Raw genomic sequence first — 14,021 nt, forward strand, 5'->3', positions numbered from 1 at the left:
GAGTCGTCCGCAAACAGGAACAAGTTGCAGTCACAAGCTGACGACATGTCATTTGCATAAATTAGGAAGAGTAGCGGTCCTAGTATGCTTCCTTGTGGAACACCACAGCTCACTGTGAGGGGGGGGGGGATAGAGTACCGTTTACCTCTACCATCTGTTCTCTCCCCTCCAGGTAGGATTGCATCCAGCTCACTGATAAGCTATCAAAACCAATTGCTTTTAGCTTGTCCATTAGTATGGAGTGATTGACAGTGTCGAAGGCCTTTTGTAGGTCCAGCATGACCATGCCGCAGTATTTGCCCGCGTCCACCTCTTGTTTGATGTGGTCGTTCAAATAGAGGAGGCATGTGTCAGTGGCGTGTGTCTTGTCTCAGGTAGAACTACTGCTGTTACCCAGTGTCGTCATGGTAACGCGTGTGTAGTTTCTCAAGTAGAACTACTGCTGTGACCCGGTGTTGTCGTGGTAACGCATGTGTCTTGTCTCAGGTAGAACTAAATGGTAAATGGCTGGTAGGGGCGACAGTGGCTCAGGAGGTAGAGCAGTCGTCTGGCAATCCGGAGGTTCCCGATTCGATTCCCGCTCCTCCCGGGCAGCGTGTCGATGTGTCCTTGAGCAAGACACTTAACCCCTTAACTGCTCCCGATGAGCAGGTCGGCACCTTGCATGGCTGCCTCCGCCGTCGCTGTGTGAATGTGTGAGTGAATGGGTAAAATGTGAGTAACAAAATTGTAAAGCGCTTTGGATAAAAGCGCTATATAAAAAAACAGCCATTTAGGTAGAACTACTGCTGTGACCCGGTGTCGTGGTGGTAACGCGTGTGTCTTCACGTTGCAGGTCCAGGAGGCAGTGAAGTGCCGCGTGGTGGACCGACAGGAGGACGCCAACGGAGACTCAGGAGGCTCCTTCCAGAACGGCCACGCCCAGCTCATGGTGCGACGTAACGTGTGTCTTTTTCGTATTTTCTTCCTATTCTTAACATTTCAAATGTTATTATTGAATCCCTCAGATGTATTACTGGTGACAGATATGATACCCACCACTGTGTCCTTTATGAAAAGGTTGGATGGCTTTCTCTGGTTGAAAGGCGTAAGTATCGTTGGTATTTGTTTATTTTTAAAGCCCTGATTGGTAAGTTTCCCCCTTACATCACAACACCGTTGGAATGGAATCTTGAAACCTATTCTACACGTTCAAATGACTGGTTGGTTCTTAGGGTTCCTCCAGTTTGCTCTGAACTATAGGAAAAACTGCTTTTTACTTTGATGCTTCCAACACCTAGAATGCCCTCCAACTGACTCTGAAGGTGAAGGTTCTTCCTTCTTTTGCTGCATTTAAAAGTATGATTCTTTATTGTTTATTTATTGTGTATGAAATTGCTGATAAACGGTGTCTTGTTTTGTAAACTCTTTGTCGTCGCTGTAAATGAGAGTAGTAACCTCAATGTCTCAAGTTGAAATAAAGGTTTGAAATCAAATTAAATTTATACTTTAAATTGAACTTTTGTGTTTCTGCTTCTCAGACTGATTTCGAGAAAGACGTGGACATGGCTTGTAGATCGGGTGAGTTCTAGCGTGTTCTACTGTGTTCGTCTGTGTGTGTGTGGAAGTAGGCCTACTTTTTTGAGCTATTGTACTTTACGTGAGTACTATTTACTTCACTTCATTTATCTGAACCCATCAATTACTAGTTACTTTGAAGAAAATAATCTTGGATAGAAAACCTGGACCACATACCACTTTAACACCACCTTTAATCAGAGCAGCATAACTGGACACATACCACTTTAACATAACCTTTAATCAGAGCAGCATAACTGGACACATACCACTTTAAGATGACCTTTAATCAGAGCAGCATAACTGGACCACATACCACTTTAAGATGACCTTTAATCAGAGCAGCATAACTGGACCACATACCACTTTAAGATGACCTTTAATCAGAGCAGCATAACTGGACCACACACCACTTTAACATAACCTTTAATCAGAGCAGCATAACTGGACCACACACCACTTTAACATAACCTTTCATTAGAGCAGCACAACAGGACCACATACCACTTTAACATAACCTGTAGAGGTCAATGGATTCAAGGATTGAACAAGCGCTGGAATACAAAAACGTAATGTAGAATGCATACTTTTACTTTAGATACTCAAGTACATTCAATAGTAAATACTTAGCAAGTACTCTACTCTACTACTAATTTATCTGGGTATTTCTACTTTTACTTAAGTAAAGGAACCGTGTACGTCTTCCACCACTGTGTGTGTGTGTGTGTGTGTGTGTGTGTGTGTGTGTGTGTGAATGTCTGCCAATCAAGAGGTGTATGTACCCGTCTCATTGTGCCCCGACCCCCTCCGCACTCGCTCACTCAGCGCTTGCTTCTGTTTGCTTCTGTGTCACACAACATCAACATGGTGGCAGACTTGAAGCTCGAAGCTCATGAAGCTCAGAGAGACACCGTTTCCCTTCAAGAAGCTCAGAGAGACACTGTTCCCCTTCATGAAGCTCAGAGAGACACCGTTTCCCTTCATGAAGCTCAGAGAGACACCGTTTCCCTTAATAAAGCTCAGAGAGACATTGTTTCCCTTCATGAAGCTCAGAGAGACACCGTTTCCCCTCATAAAGCTCAGAGAGACACCGTTTCCCTTCATAAAGCTCAGAGAGACACCGTTCCCCTTCATGAAGCTCAGAGAGACACCGTTTCCCTTAATAAAGCTCAGAGAGACACTGTTTCCCTTCATGAAGCTCAGAGAGACACCGTTTCCCCTCATAAAGCTCAGAGAGACACCGTTTCCCTTCATAAAGCTCAGAGAGACACTGTTTCCCTTCATGAAGCTCAGAGAGACACCGTTTCCCTTCATGAAGCTCAGAGAGACACCGTTTCCCCTCATGAAGCTCAGAGAGACACCGTTTCCCCTCATAAAGCTCAGAGAGACACCGTTTCCCTTCATAAAGCTCAGAGAGACACCGTTTCCCTTCATAAAGCTCAGAGAGACACCGTTTCCCTTCATAAAGCTCAGAGAGACACCGTTCCCCTTCATGAAGCTCAGAGAGACACCGTTTCCCTTCATGAAGCTCAGAGAGACACCGTTTCCCTTCATAAAGCTCAGAGAGACACCGTTTCCCTTCATGAAGCTCAGAGAGACACCGTTTCCCTTCATAAAGCTCAGAGAGACACCGTTTCCCTTCATGAAGCTCAGAGAGACACCGTTTCCCCTCATAAAGCTCAGAGAGACACCGTTTCCCTTCATAAAGCTCAGAGAGACACCGTTCCCCTTCATGAAGCTCAGAGAGACACCGTTTCCCTTCATAAAGCTCAGAGAGACACCGTTTCCCTTCATGAAGCTCAGAGAGACACCGTTTCCCTTCATAAAGCTCAGAGAGACACCGTTTCCCTTCATGAAGCTCAGAGAGACACCGTTTCCCCTCATAAAGCTCAGAGAGACACCGTTTCCCTTAATAAAGCTCAGAGAGACACCGTTTCCCTTCATAAAGCTCAGAGAGACACCGTTCCCCTTCATGAAGCTCAGAGAGACACCGTTTCCCTTCATAAAGCTCAGAGAGACACCGTTTCCCTTCATAAAGCTCAGAGAGACACCGTTTCCCCTCATAAAGCTCAGAGAGACACCGTTTCCCTTCATAAAGCTCAGAGAGACACCGTTTCCCTTCATAAAGCTCAGAGAGACACCGTTTCCCTTCATAAAGCTCAGAGAGACACCGTTCCCCTTCATGAAGCTCAGAGAGACACCGTTTCCCTTCATGAAGCTCAGAGAGACACCGTTTCCCTTCATAAAGCTCAGAGAGACACCGTTTCCCTTCATGAAGCTCAGAGAGACACCGTTTCCCTTCATAAAGCTCAGAGAGACACCGTTTCCCTTCATGAAGCTCAGAGAGACACCGTTTCCCCTCATAAAGCTCAGAGAGACACCGTTTCCCTTCATAAAGCTCAGAGAGACACCGTTCCCCTTCATGAAGCTCAGAGAGACACCGTTTCCCTTCATAAAGCTCAGAGAGACACCGTTTCCCTTCATGAAGCTCAGAGAGACACCGTTTCCCTTCATAAAGCTCAGAGAGACACCGTTTCCCTTCATGAAGCTCAGAGAGACACCGTTTCCCCTCATAAAGCTCAGAGAGACACCGTTTCCCTTAATAAAGCTCAGAGAGACACCGTTTCCCTTCATAAAGCTCAGAGAGACACCGTTCCCCTTCATGAAGCTCAGAGAGACACCGTTTCCCTTCATAAAGCTCAGAGAGACACCGTTTCCCTTCATGAAGCTCAGAGAGACACCGTTTCCCCTCATAAAGCTCAGAGAGACACCGTTTCCCTTCATGAAGCTCAGAGAGACACCGTTTCCCTTCATGAAGCTCAGAGAGACACCGTTTCCCTTAATAAAGCTCAGAGAGACACTGTTTCCCTTCATGAAGCTCAGAGAGACACCGTTTCCCTTCATAAAGCTCAGAGAGACACCGTTTACCTTCATAAAGCTCAGAGAGACACCATTTCCCTTCATAAAGCTCAGAGAGACACCATTTCCCTTCATAAAGCTCAGAGAGACACCATTTCCCCTCATAAAGCTCAGAGAGACACCATTTCCCTTCATAAAGCTCAGAGAGACACCATTTCCCTTCATAAAGCTCAGAGAGACACCGTTTCCCTTCATAAAGCTCAGAGAGACACCGTTTCCCTTCATAAAGCTCAGAGAGACACCGTTTCCGCAAGCAGCTACAGCGCATTACCGCTGCATAACAGAATTGAGCCCGGGCTGCGGGGGAGGGGGGCCGGACGTGCGGCGAGCAGTAATATGCAGATAAACAGGGTCGTCTGAGTCGCTACGGCGACGCCTGGTGTATAATTAAGTCCCTGCCGAACAGTGTGCGCCATCAGATAGCGGCTCCCTCTCTTGATATCCGTCGGGAGCGTGAATCTGATTATCTCCCGAGATAGGATATCGGGGAGAAGCATCTGGACCGGCTAGAGCCATCGAGACGGCCCAGTGGGGGGAGAGAGAGAGAGAGAGCGAGAGAGGATGGGAACAGGACAGAAACAAATTATTGTTTTTTTATTTCTTTTTGTTACGACGAGTGGGCGAGCGATCGTGAGATGTTTTTGTCTTTTGCGGATTTAACGGTGTCTGATGCCGTTTTGCTCGTCCGGACTTGACCGTGCGGTACGTGCTCCCGGTTCTGGTGAAGCGGCGTGGACGCGGTCTCACTGATGTACTCTTGATTGAGTTATTTTATCCGTGTATGTAACTTGTCATGGCCATTTCCGAGGTTTGATCCATTGTTTGGAATCCCTGCGCCGCCTTACTTGAGACGACAGCGGCTCGGGAGGTGGAGCAGTCGTCTGGTAATCCGGAGGTTCCTGGTTCGATTCCCACTCCTCCCGGGCAGCGTGTCGATGTGTCCTTTGAGCAAGACACTTACTTAACCCCTAACTGCTCCCGATGAGTAGGTTGGCACCTTGCATGGTCGCCTCCGCCGTCGGTGTGTGAATGTGTGAGTGAATGGGTCAAATGTGAGAAACAAATTGTAAAGCGCTTTGGATAAAAGCTGCTATAAATCAATGCACCATTTACCATTTACATGAATTCTCACAAAAACGTCTTTCTTTCTTCCTCTCTTTCCTCCCCCAGGGACGCTGAAGCGCTCCTCCGTCCAGGGGGAGGACAAGGTCTCCTCCGGGGGGACGCTCACCCTCCAGAAGGGCTCCAACTTCAACACCATGCCGGCCAGCATGGCCAAGGTGCACCTGCAGAACGTGGCCGACTACACCAGCCACACGCTGACCCTGCGCCGAGACAAGGGCGCTGCCAAGGGCATCAGCACGGAGCTGCCGGGGGCCAAGTCCATCTACATCTGCGACGGCGAGCTCTTCAAGCAGCTGGAGGCGGAGCTGCCGCGGGGGGGCGGCGCCGGCGGGGAGGCGGGGGGCCCCGAGGGGGGCCCTGGCTACATGATCCTACCCGGCAGCAACAACAACAACACGGGCACGCTGAAGTCCGCCAAGGGCAACAACAAGGAGGAGCAGAAGTACGGCATCGGCGTGGAGCAGAACAGGCTCGTCCACCTGGCCAACTCGGTGGTGGGCGCCGCCGAGGCCGTGCCGGGCTTCGCGCTGAAGACGCTGCCCGCCGACCAGGTGAGCGTGTCGTGCTCGGAGCGGGACTCGCCCGTCCACCACCTGCAGGGGGGCGTGTCCAGGGACGGCCAGATGACCATGTGCGGGGACGGCGGGGACTCCGGGAACGGCATGATGTCCAAGAGCGAGACCGTCTCCACCCTCTCCATGAGCTCGCTGGAGGTGAGGTCCGGACCGTGTTGGTCTCTCTCTCTCTCTCTCTCTCTCTCTCTCTCTCTCTCTCTCTCTCTCTCTCTCTCTCTCTCTCTCTCTCTCTCTCCATGAGCTCGCTGGAGGTGAGGTCCGGACCGTGTTGGTCTCTCTCTCTCTCTCTCTCTCTCTCTCTCTCTCTCTCTCTCCATGAGCTCGCTGGAGGTGAGGTTCGGACCGTGTTGTTCTCTCTCTCTCTGTTGTTCTGGTGTCTTCTGGTGTCTTCTCACGGTTTATTTAGGCATGTGCAGATAGGAAACGTTCTCCTCTCTACTCTCTCTCTCTCCTTACCTCGATCGTGAGATGTTTTTGTCTTTTGCGGATTTAACGGTGTCTGATGCCGTTTTGCTCGTCCGGACTTGACCGTGCGGTACTGTTAAGAGCTACAGGCAGTCTCTATCTATCTCAATCACCTACTCGAGATAGAAGCCTGTTATACAGACATTCCTCATAATCATATATAATAAACATAAGAACAGGATGTCATAATAACCAGTGTCACTAGTTAGCTGTGACACTTCACAGGTACGTGCTCCCGGTTCTGGTGAAGCGGCGTGGACGCGGTCTCACTGATGTATTCTTGATTGAGTTATTTTATCCGTGTATGTAACTTGTCATTTCCGAGGTTTGATCCATTGTGTGGAATCCCTGCGCCGCCTTACTTGCAGATAGGAAACGTTCTCCTCTCTACTCTCTCTCTCTCCTTACCTCTCTCTCTCTTTCCTTACCTCTCTCTCTCTCATTACCTCTCTCTCCTTACCTCTCTCTCTCCTTACATCTCTCTCTCTCTCCTTAGTCCTTACCTCTCTCTCTCCATACCTCTCTATGCTTACCTCCTTCTCTCTCTCCCTCTCTCTCCTTACCCCTCTCGCTCTCCTTACCCCCCCTCTCTCTCTCTCTCTCTCTCCTTACATCTCTCTCTCCTTACCTCTCTCTCTCTCTCCTTACCCCTCTCTCTATCTATTTCTCCTTTACCCCTCTCTCTCTCCTTACCTCTCTCCCCCTCTCTCCCCCTCTCTCTCTGCTTACCTCTTTCTTTCTCTCCCTCTCTCATTACCTCTCTCTCTCCTCTCTGCTTACCTCTCTCTCTCCTTAGCTATCTCTCTCTCTCCTCTCTCTCTCTCCTTACCTATCTCTCTCTCCTTACCTCTCCCCTCCCTCTCTCTCTCTCTCTCTCCTTACCTCTCCCCTCCCTCTCTCTCTCTCCTTACCTCTCCCATCGCTCCCTCTCTGTCTCTGCTTACCTCTCTCTCTATCTCTCTCCTTACCCCTCTCTCTCTCTTTACCTCTCCCCTCTCTCCATCTATCTCTCTCTCTGCTTACCTCTCTCTCCCTTGCACATTACTATCTACTTAGTATTTATTGCATTACCATTGCTTCAAGGAGCTCACCCCCCCTTTTTAATTAGCAAAAACAACAACAACCACAAGCCTCCGCAAAGAACCAGCCTGGGCGTAGCTCAGTCCTCCGCGCGAGCACACGATCTTCTTTGTTTTAAAAGGTCACTCCCAACTCCGTCCCCTCTCCTCGAGTGGGACACACCGAGGCTCGAGACGACCTGCAGAGGAAGTCCAAGACGTCCGTTTGCTAAAACACGCTCCCAGAATGCAGCAGCGCAGAGGCGGCAGCTGCCACAGCGAGCCCCGTCGCGGTGAAGGTCAAGCTCTCCGGCGCCGCTCCGCGACAAGGGTACTGGAAAAAAGGTCATTCGGTCACAAGCTGTTTACTCCGCCTGGCTCAGAGCGACGGGGTCAGCGCAGACCGGCGCCAAAGGATGGTCTTCCTCGTGACTCAGTGCTCCGCTTCTCCCCCCAACCCTTCCCCGCCGCCACCCCCCTCCTGCTGCTTTACTGATTCGGAGACGCAGAATAAAATACTAGAAGACCACTTTGTCTTCTCAAGAGGCGGGCAACAACTAAATAAATCTTTAATCTCTCTCCCTCTCTCTCTCTCTCTGCGTCTCTCTGTGTGTCTCTCTCTCTCTGTGTGTCTCTCTCTCTCTCTCTCTCTCTCTCTCTCTGTCTCTCTCTCTCTCTCTCTCTCTTATCTCCCTCCAGAGACGAAAATCACGCTATGCCGAGCTTGACTTTGAGGTAAATTTATTCCAGTTTAACTTTCTTTCTTTTCTTTATGTCAGCATGTTGTGTTTTTTTTTCTCTTGGTGTTTAACAAAAGGCTGTTATGACTGGAAAGTGTTTATAGACCTTGGGAGTTCTCTTGGTGTTTAATAAAAGGCTGTTATGACTGGGGAGTGTTTATAGACCTTGGGAGTTTTTGCATAATCATCACGTACGTCTCAGCTTTTTTTGCGAGACTCCGTGACTCATCGGTAATGAGACGTATTACGGTCTGTGTGATCTGCGGAGTAACGCAAGCCCCCTATGCTCTGCATCTTATAACTACACACCCTCAAGACCCCTACTCTCTGCATCTTATAACTACACACCCTCAAGACCCAGTACGCTCTGCATCTTCTAACTACACACCCTCAAGACCCCTACTCTCTGCATCTTCTAACTACACACCCTCAAGACCCCTATTCTCTACACCTTCTAACTACACACCCTCAAGACCCCTCCGCTCTGCATCTTCTAACTACACACCCTCAAGACCCCTATTCTCTACACCTTCTAACTACACACCCTCAAGACCCCCTCCGCTCTGCATCTTCTAACTACACACCCTCAAGACCCCTATTCTCTACACCTTCTAACTACACACCCTCAAGACCCCCTCCGCTCTGCATCTTCTAACTACACACCCTCAAGACCCCTATTCTCTTCTCCTTCTAACTACATACCGTCAAGACCCCTCTGCTCTGCATCCTTTAACTACACACCCTCAAGACCCCTACGCTCTGCATCTTCTAACTACACGCCATCAAGACCCCTCCGCTCTACATCCTCTGGCCGCCTCAGACCCACTCCTATCCGAGCTCTGGGAGGGTCATCAAAGAGAAGCAGGCTATTATCGGTCCTCGCTCCACAATGATGGAACGAACTTCCCACCACAGTCAGGACAGCTGAAACCTGACCAATGTCCCGCCGTCGACTAAGAGCACCTCTTCAATCAATATCTGAAAAAAAGATATATAATCATTCTACTAACCTTCTGTCTTTTGCTATTCTATTATTAGCCTATACTACCTACTATGCTAGTATGTCAAGACTGTAGCACTCAAGTTTGACACTGTATGACTAACAATGTTACTGACCCTTAGCTGCCAGAGTTGGACCCTTCCTGCTGATTTGTTGTACAGAACTTGTAAGACGCTTTGGATAAAAGTGTCAGCTAAATGTGTTGGTGTGTGTGTGTGTGTGTGTGTGTGTGTGTGTGTGTGTGTGTGTGTGTGTGTGTGTGTGTGTGTGTGTGTGTGTGTGTGTGTGTGTGTGTGTGTGTGTGTGTGTGTGTGTGTGTGTGTGTGTGTGTGTGTGTGTGTGTGTGTGTGTGTGTGTGTGTGTGTGTGTGTGTGTGTGTGTGTGTGGTGTGTGTGTGTGTGTGTGTGTGTGTGTGTGTGATTCAGAAGATAATGCACACTAGGAAACGCCACCAGGACATGTTCCAAGACCTGAGCAGAAAGATCCACAGTGCAGACAAGGACCGGGAGTCTCCGCCCGTCGACGGCAAGGCTGCCAAGAGATGGAGCGTGTCCTCAGCTGGCAGTGACAAGACCAACATGAGTGTAAGGACTTTCTCCTCTCTACTCTCACTGGGGCTCTCTCTCTCTCTCTCTCTCTCTCTCTCTCTCTCTCTCTCACACACACAAACATGCACGCACTCTCTATTTCTCTCTCTCTTTCTTTCTCTCTCTCTCTCTCCTTACCTATCCCTCTCTCTCACTACAACTCTCTCTCATTACCTCTCTCCTTACCTCTCTCTCTCCCCTTACCCCTCTCTCTCTCTCCTTACCTCTCTATCTCTCTATCTCCTTACCTCTCCATCTCTCTCTCCTTACCTCTCTCTCCTTACCCCTCTCTCTCTCCTTACCTCTCTATATATCTATCTCTCCTTACATATCCCTCTCTCTCACTACCCCTCGCTCTCTCTCCTTAATCTCTCTCTCTCTTTACCCCTCTCCCTCTCTCTCTCCTTACCCCTCTCCCTCTCTCTCTCTGCTTACCCTCTCTCGCTCTCTCCGTCATCTATCTCTGTCACATCTGATCTTGATCTCATTCTCTCTCAGTCTGTCTCTTTCTCTTATCACTGGCACAAATCATCACACTTCAGCGGAATAGCCCATTCGATTTGATCTACCTACAACCATCTCTTGACTCTCCTCTCTTTCTCTCTCTCTCTCTCTCTCTCTCTCTCTCTCTCTCTCTCTCTCTCTCCTCTCTCTCTCTCTCTCTCTCTCTCTCTCTATCTCTCTCTCTCTCTCTCTCTCTCTCTCTCTCTCTCTCTCTCTCTCTCTCTCTCTCTCTCTCCCATCTCCCACCAGGACAAGCAGCAGACGCCCAGCAAGCGGGCCTGGGAGGGCGTCAGGAAGACCCACTCCCCTCCGTCCTGGGTGCGGAAGGACCTGGAGACGGTGGCGGCCTCGCCCCTGGAGATGCAGACCGTGGAGTGGGAGAAGGTCAGCGCCACCATCCCCCTGGTGGGCCAGGAGATCATGGACCTGCAGACGGAGGTGTGACAGGGAGGGACGGAGCGGCCCGTCGCCCCCCAGCGCCAGCACCACCACCACCACCCCCTGGCCCCACGCTCTCAGACAAAACATGCCAAACACCCCCCCCCCCCCTCCCACACACCACGCCGCCCATGAGAGAGAGAGAGAGAGAGAGAGAGAGAGCGTGATGAACAGACCTTATGCTATCGTAGATAGAAGGAGGGGAGAGATCAGCTTCATTCAAGAGGGAACAGTCATGCAATGACATTTTTTTTCGACGTCGTTTTATTTTATGTTAGAACAGGGTTTTTGTTGCCTGTGATAATGTCAGAATAGCCGAACGGTATATATACACGTGGTCCCAGCTATCAAGTTAGCTGACATGGGAAATAGGTTGACAACGCAACGGCTTCAGCTCCAGTATGTCCGTCATACATACAACAGCATAAAGGAGGGTTACCGCGCAACATCTGCCCCACTGTATTAAATGGTTATTGCGTGATTACTATGATTATGTGTCTTTGTTTAGTTTTTTTGTCACTCGTACTGTTATTGCATCGCTGTTCCACTCTCTCCCTCTCCTCTTTGGGTCCAAAGCGTGGATTTTCTTCTGCGGAGGACCAGGCGGACAGACAGACAGGCAGGCAGGCTGACAGACAGGGACTCTGCCTCTGGACTCCTCTCCTCTCTGACAGTAGAAAGAGGGACCTGGGAAGGAAAGGACCCCCCCAGTATTACGCCCCAGATACCCAGGCAGTGGAGGAGGCAGACTGCCAAACTGTACCATACGTGCCCCTCCATGGCTACCTGACGCACCCTGCCCTGTCTCCACCCTGCCCTAGCTTCACCCAGTCTGGCTCCACCCAGCCCTGGTTTCCACCCAGCCTGGCTCCACCCAGCGAAAACACATAAGGTCGACCTTCGACCTTCCCCTCTCAGTGGACCCCCTCAGTCACATGATCCCCGGCTGAGAGACGCAGGGCGCGGGCCGGGATCCTCCACGAAGCTTGTAAGGGAGGCGGGTCGAGAAGTCAGGCCTTTATACGCCGCTGCGATTCGATCGGACCGGCTTGCTTGATGTACGAGCCGGCTTGGTACATTTATTGCAAAACGGATTTGCGAAGATGCAGGTGGGGGAGAAGGGCGGTACTAATGTCTAATGATGTGTCTGTGTGTGGCTCAGTGTGTGTGTGCGTCCGTGTGTATGTGTGTGTGTATGGAAAGAAACGTATGCTCAACTACGGGAGAGGCTCAACGGGACGCTTAAAGGAACAGATCTATAAATATATACGATACGGCGAACATATACAGTAGGACGTCACGGAGGGCGGGGGACTCTGCTAGTAGCCGGCGTGTGGCTGAGAGCGCGAAAAAACGGAAAGCACAAGGCTCTTTTGGAGTCCTGTTGTACAGCATTGTAATTATTTCAACAGAGTTCTACAGAATGGATTTTAGCCTATAAATATCTTTCTTACCGTGCTTGGAGGATAATAATTGTTATCATTATTATACATATGAACATGATGATTATTCGGATTCCTGATCTACTACCCCAACCCCCCTCCCCTCCCCTCCCCCCATCCTTTCAGGGTGCCGGACTATACGAGTCTGTATGTTCTGTATCACAATTGTAACAGTGTGTGTTTTGATATCACCTGCTGTCACCTCCTCTCTCTCAGATCTGTACCTGTCTGAACCCTGGTCACCTGACCCCTGACCCCCCCCCCCCCGAAGCCCCACCCCCCCTCCCCCCACCCTTTGATTTCGCTGGGGCCTCTTTGTTAATGTACAGTTTTCAGAGCACAAAATGAATGTGTCATATTTCTAATAAAAGTATATCTATATAATAAATGGTTTTGTGTTGTGTTTCCTCGCCGCGTTTAATTAGCCGCAGTCACATATCCGTGACGCGGTACAATGTACCGTGTATTATAATGTACCATGTATTATAGTGGACCGTGTATTATAATGTACCATGTATTATAATGTTATAATGTACCGTGTATTATAATGTTTTATTACATGGCGTTTTAACATTCGCCAAAATGCTTGATTGTGATTGGTCAATAGCGCTCGGTTGCCCCTGACAGCGGTGAATTATTTCTCGATAACTGACTGCTGCCATGGGCAACGCGCAATAATGACGGCTGATATGGGTAACAGAGCGCTATTGACCAATCACAATCAAGCATTTTGGTCGCAGACACGAAAACTAAGCATTACCATTATGCACAGCTGCACTCATCAGTGCAATCAGACCACAGACCTGCCGGCGATTACAGCGGAGCCACAGAACAACTGCATCTGCATTTGATCTCGTCTTGTCGATGGTGTAAAATGAATTAGGTATATTGTTAGTAAGTTAGCCATGTAATAAGCGGGATAATGTATAGCTACTGCGTTTAGAACACCTCGGCCCGGCGCCTCGGTGTTCTAAACTCCGTGTCGGTCAATTATTTTGCGACAATGACCTCGTAGCTATACATTATCCCTTACATAATATACCGTGTGCAAACCGCTTTTGTCCTTCGTATGAGCGTGTATAGATCCGCACATGAATATGTATGCATGATTAGAATAGATTAGATTCAGCACATATATACAGCACAGGTACAGTTTAAAGTGATTAAACTGGATATAAAATATATAAATGAGTAATACTGAGTAATAGTGCTAACCAGATGTATGTACAGAGTTGTAGTATTAATATGTATAGTGATACAGGTGTAAAGACACTATGGTAATAGTCGTACTGGCCAGCAGTGTAATTAGTAAGAGATGTGCGTGTGAGTGCTTGCATTTCTGGATACAGGAAAAAAAAAACATTAGAAATGGAATTTGTCAACAGGCCTCTGGATTATTTACGCATCCGGACAGAAAACCAATCTCGACGGCAAGACGGCCTGTGTCTGCTAATAAAGATTTAAGCCATCATAAATAGTCTAGCGAATAAATGTCACGGCTGTTATTAGATTTGAGGAATACATCAGCAAAGCCTAGGTCCAGAGTTCCGGGAGAAAGAACACTGTTCCAGCTCAAAGTGTGTATATTAAGCTTGCACGATATAGAACTTC

General features: G+C 49.0%; 1 protein-coding gene across 1 annotated transcript in view; it reads left to right on the forward strand.

The window, feature by feature from the left end:
* adgrb1a (adhesion G protein-coupled receptor B1a) overlaps positions 1-11,000 on the forward strand; it is a gene marked incomplete at its 5' end in the record, with an annotated part of 169,377 nt that extends 158,377 nt beyond the window's left edge. The window contains 6 exons of the mRNA XM_084336668.1: positions 836-931; positions 1,521-1,560; positions 5,647-6,314; positions 8,399-8,434; positions 9,865-10,023; positions 10,780-11,000. Of these exons, the coding sequence (XP_084192794.1) occupies positions 836-931; positions 1,521-1,560; positions 5,647-6,314; positions 8,399-8,434; positions 9,865-10,023; positions 10,780-10,974 (1,194 nt within the window). The 3' untranslated portion in view covers positions 10,975-11,000. The remainder of the gene's footprint in view (positions 1-835; positions 932-1,520; positions 1,561-5,646; positions 6,315-8,398; positions 8,435-9,864; positions 10,024-10,779) is intronic.
* Positions 11,001-14,021: the final 3,021 nt, after the last annotated feature.

Source organism: Notolepis coatsorum (genome assembly GCF_963971535.1).
Source record: "Notolepis coatsorum genome assembly, chromosome: 19".
Classification (NCBI taxonomy): domain Eukaryota; kingdom Metazoa; phylum Chordata; class Actinopteri; order Aulopiformes; family Paralepididae; genus Notolepis; species Notolepis coatsorum.